At 55.5% G+C, this 14,831-nt stretch overlaps 3 protein-coding genes across 6 annotated transcripts; 2 read left to right on the forward strand and 1 right to left on the reverse strand.

Annotated features, from left to right (window-relative positions):
* Nucleotides 1-553: 553 nt before the first annotated feature.
* On the forward strand, nucleotides 554-3,592 carry FAM110D (family with sequence similarity 110 member D). The gene is made up of 2 exons (XM_081144654.1): nucleotides 554-614; nucleotides 2,410-3,592. Exon 2 carries the CDS (start codon nucleotides 2,504-2,506, stop codon nucleotides 3,326-3,328), a length of 825 nt encoding a protein of 274 aa, XP_081000780.1. The 5' UTR covers nucleotides 554-614; nucleotides 2,410-2,503; the 3' UTR covers nucleotides 3,329-3,592.
* Nucleotides 3,593-4,771: 1,179 nt separating this feature from the next.
* Nucleotides 4,772-14,664, reverse strand: LOC308560307 (uncharacterized protein C1orf232; the record flags this gene model as incomplete). Of its 4 annotated transcripts, XM_081144207.1 has the most annotated exons (6): nucleotides 11,598-14,664; nucleotides 11,143-11,323; nucleotides 8,404-8,506; nucleotides 6,601-6,684; nucleotides 6,392-6,489; nucleotides 4,772-5,126 (listed from the first exon to the last, which is right to left on the reverse strand). In XM_081144207.1, the coding sequence occupies exons 1-6, from the start codon at nucleotides 11,629-11,631 to the stop codon at nucleotides 4,772-4,774; spliced, it is 855 nt and encodes a 284-aa protein (XP_081000333.1). In that variant the 5' UTR covers nucleotides 11,632-14,664. The 4 variants fall into 4 exon arrangements, with proteins under 4 accessions (XP_081000333.1, XP_081000336.1, XP_081000334.1 ...); XM_081144210.1 differs by lacking the exons at nucleotides 11,143-11,323; nucleotides 11,598-14,664 and adding an exon at nucleotides 9,557-9,798; XM_081144208.1 differs by lacking the exons at nucleotides 11,143-11,323; nucleotides 11,598-14,664 and adding an exon at nucleotides 9,548-9,798 and having other exon boundaries at nucleotides 8,404-8,489.
* Nucleotides 9,913-10,876, forward strand: ZNF593 (zinc finger protein 593). Its single transcript, XM_081144211.1, has 3 exons — nucleotides 9,913-10,195; nucleotides 10,432-10,494; nucleotides 10,582-10,876. Exons 1-3 carry the CDS (start codon nucleotides 9,996-9,998, stop codon nucleotides 10,721-10,723), a joined length of 405 nt encoding a protein of 134 aa, XP_081000337.1. The 5' UTR covers nucleotides 9,913-9,995; the 3' UTR covers nucleotides 10,724-10,876.
* Nucleotides 14,665-14,831: the final 167 nt, after the last annotated feature.

The following is a 14,831-nucleotide window of genomic DNA, read 5'->3' on the forward strand; positions in this document are numbered from 1 at the left end:
CTGGGACAGGCTCACCCTGAACATTTGCAGCACCACTGTCCCCACCCGTAGGCTGCAGATTCCTGGCCTCACCCACATGGAGAGCAGGCTTAACATCGTCCACACACCCAGACCAGGACAGGTCTAAGCCTGCTACAGAGGGAAAAAGGCACAGTTATTAGAACCCTGCTCTGTCTTACCATCCCAACCAAGAGGATTTGCCAAGGCCGAGCAGAGGGGGCTGACCTTGTGTGAATAGCATGTCCCCACCCCAAGCCTCTGAAGGAAGGCTGGGAATCAGGAGAACTTGTTTGGGGTCCTGGCTGTGCCCCAAGCTCACTGTGCCTCCGTGCAAATCACTTACAGGGCCTTTGTGACCATCTATGAAATAAAGAACCTGAACTTTGTCCATAGGTCCTCTCCAACACTGAGACTGTGACCAGGAAGGAGTTAACAGAGGCCAGGCTCTAGGTCAGGAAGGCGAGGGTTAATCTGGGGGGGTGGAGGCTCTCTCAGCTTTTCCTGTGGAGAGTGAGGTTTGGCTGCCACCAAAGTTACTTCTAGTCCCTACTGTCCCTCCTGCCTTCAGTCTGGCCCTGCCCACGGAGCCCTGCATTCGGCCTCCCCACACAGAGGTGAGTGCATCCCGAGCCCAGCGCTGGGGTGGGAGGGTACCCAGGGACCCAAAGCCAGGGAGGCTGGCTCCAAGCCAACAGCACAGTCCCCCAGCCCTCATTTAGAGCAGGAGCCTTGGGCAAAGTTCGGACCACTAACCTCAGGACTGGGAGAAAGGGGGCAAAGGGATGTCTGCCAGGCATCTAGGGTGAGACATCTGTGGCTGGGCATCAAGGCCAACCCAGAAGGCAGGGAAGAGGCAGTGGACAGCAGACTATTTTGGTCCCTGTGTTTAGGGACTTTTTATAGCCTCTGCACTTGGGGCTAGGAAGAGGAGGAGGGGATGAGGGGAAGTGAGGGTATCCATGAGGTCAGATAAGCACAGTGCCCTCCTGGGACCTTGGAATCTGACCCATTCATTGCCTGGTATAGTCTGTGGGACAGAGGAAGGAGGGCACTGTCAGGCTCTCCTTGCTTCCTGGGTGTGTGTGTGTGTGTGTGTGTGTGTGTGTGAGCATGTGAGTGTGTGTGTGTGTGTGTGTAAAGCTAAGCAGGTTGCTCTGGGGTTGGTGGGGTTAGCAGGGTCTCTGCCCCACTACCCATCTCTGGGGCTCCTCTCCCCCCATCCCTGACAAGTTCTGTTCCTTTGTTGTCTCCAGACTTGAGGTCCCCTGGGCCGCCAGAACTGATGTGTCCCTCCCAGCTGAATGGAGCATGGAGGGAGTAAGGGGGCAGGGATGGGATGGGGTGTGCTGAGCGGTGTGGGTGGCCCGTTCTGTTACTGCCAAGGAAACTGTCAGCTCTTGATTTACAGCCCCTCCTGGCCCCTTTCCCCTGCAGAAGGGAGGTGGAGGAGAAGGGTCACGGGGTCTTGGGGATGAGAAGAGGGCAGGGACCCTGAGGGCAGATTTCTGGGAGCTCAGGTTTGGGGAAGAATTAGTAGAAGGAACATTTTTAGTGAGGCAAGGGGCCCATCTCCAACGGAAATTGCTTGGTTTTATATCAGCGGGAATACAAGAAAGAAAAAAGAGAGATGTTCTGATAGGCAAGTGAGAGATCCAATCTGAACCAGTTCTGGACTGCAAGGCAAGAGACCTAGGTTCCAGTCCGGGGGCCCCTAACTCTCAATAAGCCTTGAGCAAGCCCCGCCTCTCTGGGCCAGGGTCACCCACTATGAAATGGAAATGCAGAAGTAGATAAGGTGATGTTTACAGTTGGGCATTCTGAAATTCCCTTGGCAGGGGCAGAGAGTGGGTAGCAGGTAGCTGGCTGACGTGACCTGGTGACCACGGCCCTCTTTCTCAATGGCCCCGCTGGGCCTGGGCAGGGCCGTTGGCTGCAATTACTGGAGGCTCCTACCCTGTGGTTATATCCCTGACCTCGGTACTTGGGGGTGGGAAGGGTGGGCCCTGCTGGAGCCAGCCTGTGGCTGGGAAGCCTCCTTGTCTTGGACTCCAAGTTGCTGGGTTGGGAAGAGGTATTTTTTCCGGTTGAGGCCACTTTCGGGAATTGGGCCGGGGACCAGCCTCATTTCCTCTTCCAAGTGTCCTGCTTGTTGATGCTTGCTTAGCATGGTCCTGTAGCCAGAGTGTGGCAACCCTCAAAGGGGCATATGTTTCTGAGTGGCCAGGGACTCCCTGCCCAATCTCTTTGAGGAATGGGGTAAGGGAGGGCCTGAGCTTCTGCCCCTGGGCAGGCACAAGCTGACCTGGATGGGGGAGGGGTGGCTGGCTGATCCTATTCCCAGGAATGCCTGCCTGCTGGAGAAGAGCAGGGATATCTACTCCCCCCCTGACCAATCCTCTTTCTCTTCAGGCCCCAGGGACCCCCAGCCAATTGCTCTCAGCAACTAAACTAGCCGCCTAACTCAGGTGTCTTATGGGGCACTGTCCTGCCCAGTTCTGCTAAGATGCTCCTGGCCTCCCCCTCCACCCCATCCAGGGGACGGACCCCTAGCGCGGTGGAGAGGCTGGAAGCCGACAAAGCCAAGTATGTCAAGACGCACCAGGTGATAGCGCGACGCCAGGAGCCCGCCCTGCGCGGGGGTCCAGGGCCGCTCACGCCGCACTCGTGCAATGAGCTGGGGGCCCCTGCATCACCCAGGACGCCCAGGCCCGCCCGCCGGGGTAGCGGCAGGCGGCTGCCAAGGCCCGACTCCCTCATCTTCTACCGCCAGAAGCGGGACTGCAAGGCTTCGGTGAACAAAGAGAACGCCAAGGGCCAGGGGCTGGTGCGGCGCCTCTTCCTGGGCACCCCGCGAGACGCCTCCTCGAGCAGCCCGGTCCCAACGGAGCGACCTACGGCTCCCGGTGGTTGGACCGCGCCCCAAGATGCCCCGGAGGCGGCGGGAAAGCGGGCGCTGTGCCCCACGTGCTCGCTGCCCCTGTCGGAAAAGGAGCGCTTCTTCAACTACTGCGGCCTGGAACGCGCGCTGGTCGAGGTGCTGGGTGCAGAGCGCTTCTCTCCGCAGAGCTGGGGCGCCGACGCCAGCCCCCAGCCCGGGACGTCGCCGCCGCCCGGCTCCGGGGACCCCAGCGACTGGACATCCAGCGATGGCTGCGCGGATCCCTCGGATCACGCGGGCGGCGGCGGCGGCGGCTCGGAGGCCGCGGGCTCGGCGCGCGACGGGCGCCCCCCGGTGTCGGTGTCGGTGGTGGAGCGCAACGCACGGGTCATCCAGTGGCTGTACCGCTGCCAGCGCGCCCGCGGCCCGCCGCGCGAGTCGGAGGTGTGACCGCGGCCGCTCGGGAGCCGGCGCCCGGGGAGTCTGGGGCCCGGGGAGGGCCACGGGGAGAGCGCGGGGCTGGACCCACGCCCTGCCTCTCACGCGCAGGTTGCCTTTTTGCAGGCCGGCTCCCCTCTGGATCTTGGCTTCCCCAAGCAACCGTCGGGACAAAATGATTACACAGGCCCGTCCCAGTGCACAGGGCGGAGGTGCAGGAGGCCTCCTCCTGGCCCCTGTGGAGGCCGGGTCTGGGGAGTGAAGGCTGGGCTGAGAATTCAGAGAACCTGCTGAATAAAGTCAAAACGTTAAGCGAGTCGTGAGGTTGATGTAGAGGAAGGGGGTGGGGTGGATTTGCGAGTGTGTTTTGCGTGGATTTTGGAGTGTGGGTTCCAGGCTGATTGCGTGGCCCTCCCGGGGCGAGCACTTAATCTCTCTGGACGGCAGGTGCACCCCTCTGTGATAAAAATGTTTTTTAAATGGTCGTAAAGCTCATGGCAATGTGCCCGGCACACAGAAGTGCTCAATGAATGATAGATGCTATAATCACTACCCAACTGGTACTTACACTATTAAGATCCCATACTAGAGCCGGGAACCACGAAGAGCGTGTTTAGGGGGTTCTTTCTAGAGCAGAGGGCGATGGGGGGGGCTGCTTTAGAAACCTGGGGTGCACCGGAGCCTGAAAGGTCCCCATTCCTGGAGTTTTGTTGCCCCGTTTGGTTACTAGAATTGACAACAAAGGAAGGGACCCTTCAAACCAGGATTTTGCCAACCCGCAGCCTCACCTCCTGCCGCTGTCCTTTCCCTCAAAGACACAGGAGGTCACCTGCCTTCCTCCCACGTCTGTATCTCTAAGTCTACGCTCACGGTCCTCCCTTTGCCTGGGCTACCTCTCCCTTCCTCTCTACTCATCCTTCTGAGATTATATATGTTCACTCTCCCTTAGGAACTCCTGAATTTTCCAGTCGGCCTCATCTCTGAGCTCCCAAGTACAGACCTGTATTTTGAGCCTCGATTGTGTGGGAGCCGCTCGTAGTCTGAGTTCTCTTGTTAGTCTATGGCTCCTCCTACAGGAACAGCGCACGTAATAGGGCCCCAGGCAACGTCTGCCAAATTAAACAGCGCACACAATAGGGCCACAGGCAACGTCTGCCAAATTGAGAGAGGCTGGACAGAGCGAGTCTGTCCTCAGGGGTTCCCCAGCTTCCTGGAAAGTTGTGCCCTAAATCTAACACCATCTATCCTGATACCCCGGGTGTCCCTGGGCATTTTCTCCCGTGAGTTTGTGGGATAAGGAGGGAAGGATTTCTCCCCCTGCACCCCCACCCTGAGGTCGTCCACCTAAAAGCAGCTTTCGGGGCTGCCCAGACAAAAGCACGCGGTCGCACGGGCTGTCGGGCCAGGGCTTTAATGGAGGAGAGGAGAGGAGTGGGCGCCCGGTCCGGCCGTCGGCTAGTCACCTTTGGGCGCAGCCTTCATCCTCATCTCGGCCAGTTTGTGGGTAAGGAAGCCCCACTTGAAGTCGGCCGCCGCATCGGCCTCCCGCGGCTCGGGGCGCTCGGCGGCCTCCTCCGTGGCCTCCTCCCCGGCCTCGGGGTCCCGCTCCCGGGCGGGTTCGGCGCCGCGCAGCATGGACGCCGCGGCCGCCTGCTGCTGCTGCCACCTGCTGGCGAACGCGTCCCAGAATCCGAGCCCGCGCGGCTCCGCCGCCGCCGCCGCCGCCGCCGCCGCCGCCGCCGCCTCCGGCTCGGCCTCCGCCTCGGCCTCCGCCTCCGCCGCCTGCGAGGCTGCCTGCGCCGCCAGCGGGCTGCGGGAGACAGCTGGGGTCAGAGACCCGCGGCGCGTCCGGGAGGCCCCGTGCAGAGGAGGCGGGCCAAGGGACCAGTGATGCGTCCGGGGGAGCCCCGGCTACTTCAGGGAACTGAGGGGCCCAGGAGGCTGGGGCGGGTCAGGACCCGGAGGCCGGGGGGGCTCAGGCGCACCAAGGAAAGGGGCGGAGGTGGGACGGGGCCTGGGGACTAGGGAGTGACTCCCGGCGAGGCCCGAGGTGGGAAGACGGGGCGGGACCCCACGATTCCGGGGAGCCGAGTGGGACCGGGAAGGGGCGATCCCGGGAGAGGGGCGGGCTCAGACTCTGGGAGCGACGGTCAGGAAAGCCGGGGGTGGGCCCTGGGGAAAGGGGCGCGGCGGGGACTGTGGTCAGGTTCTGGGATGGAGGTGAAGGGGGACCAGGAACATGAGGGAACACGCGGGAAGGGCGGGTGGGACGACCGCCGGGGAAGGCTCAGGGGGGCGGGAGCAGGGAAATGTGGAGGGAAGGGCAATCTCGGGGCGCTGGTGCGGCTTGAGGGGGGCCCTACAAGAGCTGAGAGCGAGAGCAGATGAGAGCGGAGAGGAGAGATGGGCGGGGCAGGGCCCTAGAGGACAAAGGATACCGGAGTGGCCAAGAGAGGGAGCGACCTGACTGGGCTGGGGGAAGGGGCAGAGATGGAGGGTGTGCCCGGGACACGGCGAGGAGGAAGACGCAGGCCCCGGACCCTCCCCCCTAACCCTCCATCATCAGAGACCTGCTAAGGCTGGTTCCTAAACTAGTGTGCCTGGGATCAGGGAGCTGGCTGAAACTCGAGATCCCAGCCACAGCCCACACCTGCAGAATCAGAATCTTTAAAGGAGAGTCTGGGAGTTTGTGTTTGTCACAACCACCCTAGGAGGATGAGAGTTTAGACTAGTATTTGGGAACCACTAATATGAATCACCCTCTGTTCCAAACACCTAAAGGTACTCTGCTCGGTTCCCTGATTCTAGGGAGATGACCCCTCCCACATGGGTGGAGAGAGAGCCCATAATACCTTCTACCACCTCAATCCCAACATCTGGTAAATTCCTTCCGGAGATCTAACCTAATCTCCCAGATATGCTGATTTGGCCTCTTTCTTGCTAAGAGAGACAGAAAGAGCAGGGGCTGGCCCTCCCCCAAACCTCCATGGTTAGAAAGACAGACCATATGGAAAAGCCATGGAGAAGGGGACCCCAGGCCCATCCCAGAACCCACCACCACACACACACACATACTGGTCAGCACAGGGCTCGGGTGGCAGCAGCTTGTCTTCATCTTCTTTGTTAAACAGAGATGACATTGTCAGCCAACCTTTCACCCCAACGCCCTGAACCTGGGAGTGAGGGGCTGGGAGTCAGTGAGGGGATACAGCACCCCCTCCCAGGACTCCACGGCAGCCTCTGCCAGGCTCCCCAGGGCTGGGTTGTTAGAAGGGAGAACTCACCCGGCGGGCCAGCTGTGACATGGGATTGAAGGTCTCTGGGGTCGATTCCGCTGTCTCAGACTCCACTAAAGCTGGGTTCTCCGTCTGGGACACAAGCCCCCACCCAGCATTAGAGAGGCCCCAAAGGAATAGAAACTCCTCCCCCACTGCTAGCCTGGTACACATAGACCAGGCACCCCAAACTCCACAGAACTAAACACACACCTAGTCTCCTCTCACACCCTCCACAAATACATAAAGGTATTTCTCTAACCAGGGGTGGGGAACGTTTGGCCCTCGGGCCATATATAGCCCAAGAAATCATTTGGTCTGGCCCTGCCAAGGCCTCACCAAAGAGCAGCAGTTCCAGCCATCACATTAAGGGTGAGTTAAATGTTTGACCAAATATAGCAGGCTAATTTTTAAGTTGATAATTTTGTATGGCCCGAGAATGATGTTATAAATATCCAAATGGCCCTTGGCAGAAAAATGTTCCTCACTCCTGAAAGCTACCAGTCACATACATTACCTGTATTGAAAAATTCCTTCAGAAACCCTTGAGCACATGTACATGCCCACCTACAGACATGTCCATACACACCCAAAAGCATGTGGACATGGGCATGCACACTGATGTAGACACACCTGTGCATAAGCATGCCTCCACATGGCTACAGCTCTTCACCTGTACATGGCTGTAAGTGCTGTGAGGCATTTATACAAGGACACGTACACAATTATACCATTCACATCTATACAACTGCACAGAGGCCCACCCACAGCACACAAAACCTTTCCACCCATCCACAGACACCAGGACACAGATGTACACACAAACACATACAACATACAAACAGAACACCTGCCAAACACTTCTGCCCAAATGTACATACCTGAAAATACCTACGCCCAGTTCACACCTGCACATACACCTTCACTGGGGATTCTCCCTGGCCACCAATCCTAATACTGACCCACAAATACTTCTATACATGTCCAGCCCTGGACACTAACCTGTCTAGACTAATTCACACACATACATACCACAGAACGTGTTCCTGCCCCTGCCACATCTATATATGCAATTGCCACTTTTCACAGATGTAAAACTCTAGATGTAAGACTGTTTCAGAGCCTTTTCAGTTTTTGTTTGTTTTTTAATGTATCTTTATTGACTTCAGAGGGAGGGAGGGAGAGGGAGAGGGAAAGAGATAGAAACATCAATGATTGGCTGCCTCCTGCATGGCCCCAACTGGGGATGGAGCGCAAAACCCAGGAATGTGCCTGATGGGGAATTGAACCACGATCTCTTGGATCCTAGGTTGATGCTCAACCACTGAGCCAAGCCAGACTGGGCTCAATTTTTTTTTTTTAACATCAGGACAAACACGGTCCAAGTACGGCTCTGATCTGATGCTGTCAGTGACCCTCAGAATACAATGTCACTTTCCCTGTCTCCAGTACCAGGGGACTCACTTCTCAAGGCAAGCCATCCCACTTCTGCTCAGCTACCAGAAAGTTGTGTCAAGCTTAGCATACCTTGTGTGCCACTGCCAATTGGATCTAGAAGGATCTCTTCCCTGTAGCAGCCCTTGAGATCCCTAGAGACAGTGACCATTCCTCCAGTGTCCCTCAAGTCTTTTCTTCTTGAACATCCTGGCTTTCTGACACTGCACTATGCCATTTGTCATCCTTAAATGTGCTGATTACTTCTATGCAAATGTGCTCCCCCCCCCCCCAGACTGCCCCTTGCCCTTCTTTGTACCTTTCACTCCTTTTTCCCCTCTGCCCCTGCCCTACCCAGCAAACATGGATGGTACCCACCTCCTCTGCTAGAGCCTCTTCAGATTCCCCACTCAGGGTCTGTAGCACTTTGGATTTGTAGGTTTTCCAGAAGGCCTGGTTCATAGCTGCAGGGGAAACAGGCCTGACACCCAGGCACAGGAAGGCAGTAGCTCAGTGGGCACCCAGTGGGTCTGGCTTTAGGAACTTGGTGAGACAGAGAGCCTGTCCCAGGGATCTGGTGACTTCATTAAAGATGCACCAGCCTCCTCAGCTGGCACAGTGCCCAGCAAGCGAACCTATCCAAAGGAGTCTAGGGTGGGGGTGGGACAGAGCAGGTTTCTGTCACCCCAGCTTCTTATTATTATTGGCCAAGAATAATAAAGACATCTCTCTCCACAGAGGCCTTCTTCCTGGGCCTAGGAGTACCTCAACTTGATCTCTTGGAATGGCTCCAGAAAAATCCTCTTCCTTTCACAAAGTCCATTCCCAAAGTCCTTGGACCCAGGACCCACACTGGTGCCCCTGTGACTATAGCCATACCAGCTGTGCCCTCAGCAGGGCCCTGCCCTATGTCCCCACTTAGCCTCTGTGAATTGGAGTGGGAAGGTTCCAAGGCCCCAGTCAGTGTGCTGGGCTTACATTTCACTTTGTCTGGGCTGGAAACTGATTCTTTTCCCCAGGGATGCACGTGCCGGTCTCCCTGTTTCCTGGCAACAGGTTCCAAAGAGTTGGAGCCCCTGAATTATTGCTGAGCTCCTCTGGTCAGCCTGGAAGGCACCAGGCCCAGGTGAATGGGAAAAGGCTTCTCTGGCCCTCCCCCCGCTCTGGGCACACACCTAGGCTGTATCTCTTCTTTTGCTGCCAGCCCACGGGTGGGAGTCCAGAGCTCAGAGAAAGGGGGCAACGATGGGAGGACCCCTACGAGCACCTTCTTTTCTTGTGGGAGGAGCTGATCCCTCAAGTCTGACAGAATGCCTGAGCACTGTGATCTCTGGGGAGCAACCCCCCTTCCAAACTCCCTTACGGATTTGTCTGGGGGTGGGTGGGGGATGGACACCCGAGGGAATAACTGGGGAGCGGTGAGAAGGGGGTAGGATTTGTCAGGGAATGGAGGTATCTCAGGAAGCCCAATGGGGACCGGAATCCCAAACTTATTCACTCATTCATTTATTAATTTATTCACACCGCAGACCTTTCTCAGTGCCTCCCGGGAGACACTTAAAGCATGTCCCTCCTCCACCGCGGAGTCTAAGATCTGGGAGCTAGGAAGGAGGGACAGGGCCGGAGGATGACGCGGAGATGGGTGGTGCGGGGCGGGAAGGCAGGGCGGCGGGACGCCCAGGAACCCCCTGGGGCGCGCACCACCCTCCGCTCCCCAGCGACGACCCGCAACGCCTGCTCCCGCCCACGGGTGGGGACGCTTCGCTGGGCGCCGCCCGGGACACCATTAGCTACGTCCTCAGCCGCCTGAGGTCGCTCAAGTAGCGGCCCGCGCAAGTGACGTCATCAGCGGCAGTCCACCCGATCCTGCCCCGCCCCGGCCGTCACGTGACGTCATTGGAGAGTCCGGAAGCGCGCGCACGTGAGCTTCGCATTCGGCCCGGAGCCCTCAGGCTCCGCGGACACCGGCCATGGGTCGCTCCCGCCGGACCGGCGCGCACCGGCCGCACTCCCTGGCCCGCCAGATGAAGGCGAAGCGGCGGCGGCCAGACCTGGATGAGATTCACCGCGAGCTGCGGCCCCAGGTTCCCTCACGGCTCCGGCCAGACCCGGACGCCCAACCCGACCCCGACCTGCCAGGGGGCGGCCTGCATCGCTGTCTGGCCTGCTCGTAAGTCCCAGCCGGCCGGGCCTTGGGAGGAATAGGGCCCGTGCGTGGGCCGGGGCTGTGACGTCCGGGCCCCCGGGGCCCGCGGTGCCTCCTCTCGGGACCCGGTGGTCTGCGGGCCTCCCATCCCTTCAGACCCGAAGCTTGGCGTCCGGGAATGAGCTATGGTCAGGGATGCGGACGTACCTGAGATACTTCAGTTTACCCCCTCACTCTCCCGTTACCCCTCATCCCTATAGGAGGTACTTCATCGATTCCGCCAACCTGAAGACCCACTTCCGATCCAAAGACCACAAGAAAAGGTATGAAGGAATGAGGACTGATGAATGGGTGCCTGGTTTACCGAGCTCTCATCTGGGCAGCTCCCATCTCCTTTTTTTTCCTCCCAGGCTAAAGCAGCTGAGCGTGGAGCCCTACACTCAGGAAGAGGCTGAGAGGGCAGCGGGTATGGGCTCCTATGTGCCTCCACAGCGGCTGGCAGTGCCCACAGAAGTGTCCACTGAGGTCCCTGAGATGGACACGTCTACCTGACATGGCTTGAGGTTGCATGGCACAGGAGCTGCCCCTGGACACTGATGCAGAGCTAGGCTGGGAGAGACTGCCAGTCTTTTTTGGCCATGGGTTTGTCAAGTGGATGGCCTCTTCTGGGTGCCCTCCCCCTCAAATAAAAGAACTGGATAGAGAGTGCTTGCTTCTGACTCCTAACGTCCAGGCCTCCCCCAGACTCTTGCCCTGTAAGGATTTCTCTACTACTTTTGTGTGCAGGACAAGACTGCCTATTCCCTACTTGGCCCAGCTTTGAAACCTGCATCCTGGCCTGGAGATCCCAGGCAGAGCCCAGGTGCAGTGGGGAGGGGTGGGGAGTAGGATCAGGTTGATAGTGCTCTGCTTCCAATGAGGGCAGAAAAGAAGTGGGATCCCAAGATTGCAGTCCCTGCTGAGTTACCTACCCCCCAGGGCCCAGGTGATAGGCTGCCCACTTCGTCATGGGGCCTGTGGTGGTTGCCGTTGCCCCACCATCTTCCAGACAGCATAGCAGGAACCACCCAGTCCAAGGACAGCCAGCAGTGTAGCCACAACCCCAACCAGTGGACTCCGGGGCTCTGCCTTCAGCTCCCCGGCTAACTGCATCTGGGGATGTACAGAGGGTTCACATGAAGGGTCAGTTGAGACTTCTAGGAAGGGAACGGGCTGAGAAGGCACAGCTGGATGAAGGAGAAATGGCTGCCATTGCTGCCCCAGGGAGATTCCACCCCAATCCCTCTCGCTTCAGTGCCCATCTGGGCCCTGGCTGCTCAGGTGGCAGGGAACGTGACAACATTCCCTGGCCGTTGGGGCAGACAACCCAGCCATGAGAGGAAGAGGAAGGGGTCAGTACCAGGAACTGTGAGTTAGGGGTACTTACCTGTAACACCCGGAAGTAGCCAGGGGTCAGGCATCGCAGTCGCATGGTGAGTGCCACTAGTCTCCCTGGCAGCCTGTGAGGTGGAAGCAGGAATGAGAACTAGTGGTATTCATGGTATGAAGAAGTGGGAATATCAGGGCAGAGAGGTTCCTGACCTCTCATATGCATGAGAGCCATGCCTTCAGAAGATGCTCACCAGAGTCTGCCCTCCCAGCTCTGGCAAGGGGCGGGGCAGCTGGACCTTTAAATCTGGTCCCTTCCCCCGCCTGCCTGCCCTGCCAGCCTTAGGAGCAGCTGTCAGAAGAGATCAGCATCAGGCCTGAGCAGCACCTCCCCCACCCACCAGGGAGGGGAGGCCAGGCTGGGTAGGCAGGAGAGGCCTTGTCTGACTGCGCTCAGGAGTATTAGGCCTGGACCAGGTACTGAGAGGGCCTCTGCAGCCCTGGGCCTGGCCCTGGCCCCATCCCTACCTCAGATGATTGGATGTCACCAATCAGCTCTCAGCAAAGGTGGCCCTCCACAACAGTGGCACTCCTTTTTCAGTTGGTTTGGGTTAGATCAACCACCCCTACCTTTGGAGAATGCACATATCACCCCTTTCCCTAAGATGGAGTTCCTACAGGGATTTTCCTACCCTCAGCTTGAAAACGATAAAAGATTTGCATATACTGATTAAGAAAATTACTACTTTTTAGCACATCGTAGCAATATCCTAAGAATTTTATGTGCATTATGTTATTTCATTTGGCATTGATTATCTCATAAAATGGGGGAAAAAGGTTTATTTGCAGAATAGTATGTAGAATATCTACATATATAGAGAATAAAAGAACACCCAGAAAACTTAACAGTGGCCCCCACTGGGTAATGGGCTAAGGACATGCTGGGAAAAAGGCCCTTTTACTTAGTGACCTACTGCTATGTAATGATCTTTGAAATTTTTACAGCAAATATGTAGAAAGAACTTACGTTAAACTCATAAAACTACCTTCAAAATAGAAGCTGCCATTTATTGTGCCCCTAACTGCCAAGCCCTGCCAGGTGCTAGGGGCACAGAGTATAGATACTGTTGTGGTTGTTAGGCCCCCATTCCTTCTAAGAGAGTATGTGGGGTGGTACAAGTGGTGAGTTATTGTCTGTCTCTCCCCTACAGGATTGTGAGTTCAGGGAGGGCAGAGGGCGGCTGGCTTCTCACTTCTGCCTTGTGCCAGTTCAGGGTAGGTGTTTGATGGTATCAGGATGGTGGAGACCATACTGTTTATTGGGCTTTCCCAGGCTGCCCTAGGGAGACTGTTATAGGAAGGAAGAGGAGGGGGAAAAAACATTAAAGGAGGGCTCAGCATGGAGGAGGGTTGGAGGGGACACATAGTGCAGGATGTGAGAATGTGAAGTTAAGGACAAAACCAGAGAGGGGAGGGCCATGTTGCAAATCTGGAGCCTACTGGTTCACAAATGAGGGAGCTAGTCTTGCGGGGACCTTGTGAGCTGGGCATAGAGGGCTGTTATTAAACCCATTTTTAGAAGTTGGAAACTAATACACTGAGGCAAGAAGGGAATCCCCTTTGAAGGAAGCAACTGATCTGCACTCGTGTTTGATGCCACGTGTGAAGGTGGGATGGGATCAGCAGAGCTGGCCAAGTTCCAGAGAACTCAATTTGTATATGAAATTATTAAATAATGACAACTGACACACACACTACATGGGCATCTATGGGCCGAATTCAGACTTTAGGTCTTGGTTACAGGCAAAATAGTGAAAGACTTTGAAGGCTGGGTTTTAGGGCATTGGTAGAAATTTCAAATTAGGTGATACAGTCAGGGGGGTAGTCTCGAGGAAGCCCTCATAAAATTAAAGCAATAACTCAGCTCTACTTCATGTTATAGATTTCAAAATATGTAAAGGACCTCACAGTGCTAAGGTCTAGGTGTCCCCCCTTTTGGAGAAGAAGAAACAAGTTCAGAGAGGGGTAGAGTTTGGGGTCAGTCACACATCAAGTGGAATTGATTCTGATTCCAAAGTCTTGGGAGTCCCCTGGCCTAGGCTGCTGATAATGATAACTGCAAACATTTAGTACGTTTCAGATGTTGTTCTAAGAGGAAGGCTCTTAACCTGGGCTTCAGAATTCAGGGGGCCCATAAACTTGGATGGAAATATATATATATGTTTATTTTCACTAACATCTAATCAAAATTTGGCATTTCCTTCCATATGAGTTAAAGTGTTAGCAGTATCTGTGGCTTTGTCACCAATAGAAATCACAGCCCTAGCCAGTCTGGCTCAGTGATTAGAATGTTGGCCCTGGGACTGAAGGGCCCCAGGTTTGATTCTGGCCAAGGGCACATACCTGGGTTGCAGGCTTGATCCTCCCCTGGTCAGGGCATGTGCAGGAGGCAGCCAATCGATGTTTTTCTATCTCTCCCACTCTCTCTGAAAATCTATGGAAAAAATATCCTCAAGTGAGGATTTAGAAAAAAAAAAAAAGAAATCATATATATTTATATAGACTTGTAGTTATTGCAAGTATCTCAAAATATGCTCATAACTATTTCAAAATTGTGATAGTTGCCCTGGCTTGTGTGGCTCATCTGGTTTGGCGTCATCCCATGCACCAAAAGGTTGCCAATTGATTCCTGGTCAGGATACATGCCTGGGGCACGTCCAGGAGGCAGCCCATCAATGTTTTGCTCTCACATCAATGTTTTTCTCTCTCCCTCTCTTTCTAAAAAATCAATAAAAATATTTTTTAAAAATCGTGAGTTATTAAATCACAGTGTTTCAGACACTCCTGCAACATAGCTGCCATAGATTGGGCACCTCTGTGCCCAGTAGAGGGTCAGTGAACCAAATGGTGAATCCTCCTGTTCTTATACCAGTATCCCAGGCTTCTCCACGATTCCCTTGCATTCTCTATCTTTAGTTGTTAGCTGATCAATTTGAGGTGAGTCAAAGACCACTCCTCAGTTTAATGTTCTTATTCAAGCAGAGCAACAACACACTGATGTTAGGAAAGGAAATATAACTTTAACCTGCCAGTCTTGTTATTTAATACTAATAAACATATTACTGTATCATAAATTTGTGTTTCTGACATTTATATACTAACTGCCCTCCATGTAATCTTAAACTTTTTGTTTTATGCTTTTAAAAGCATTATTCTGGGTAAGGATCCAGAGATTTCAACAGATTGCCAAAAGGGTGCATGGTACAAAAAAAATAGGGGCCAAAAACCCCTG

This window comes from Miniopterus schreibersii (genome assembly GCF_964146895.1).
Source record: "Miniopterus schreibersii genome assembly, chromosome: 8".
Lineage (NCBI taxonomy): Eukaryota > Metazoa > Chordata > Mammalia > Chiroptera > Miniopteridae > Miniopterus > Miniopterus schreibersii.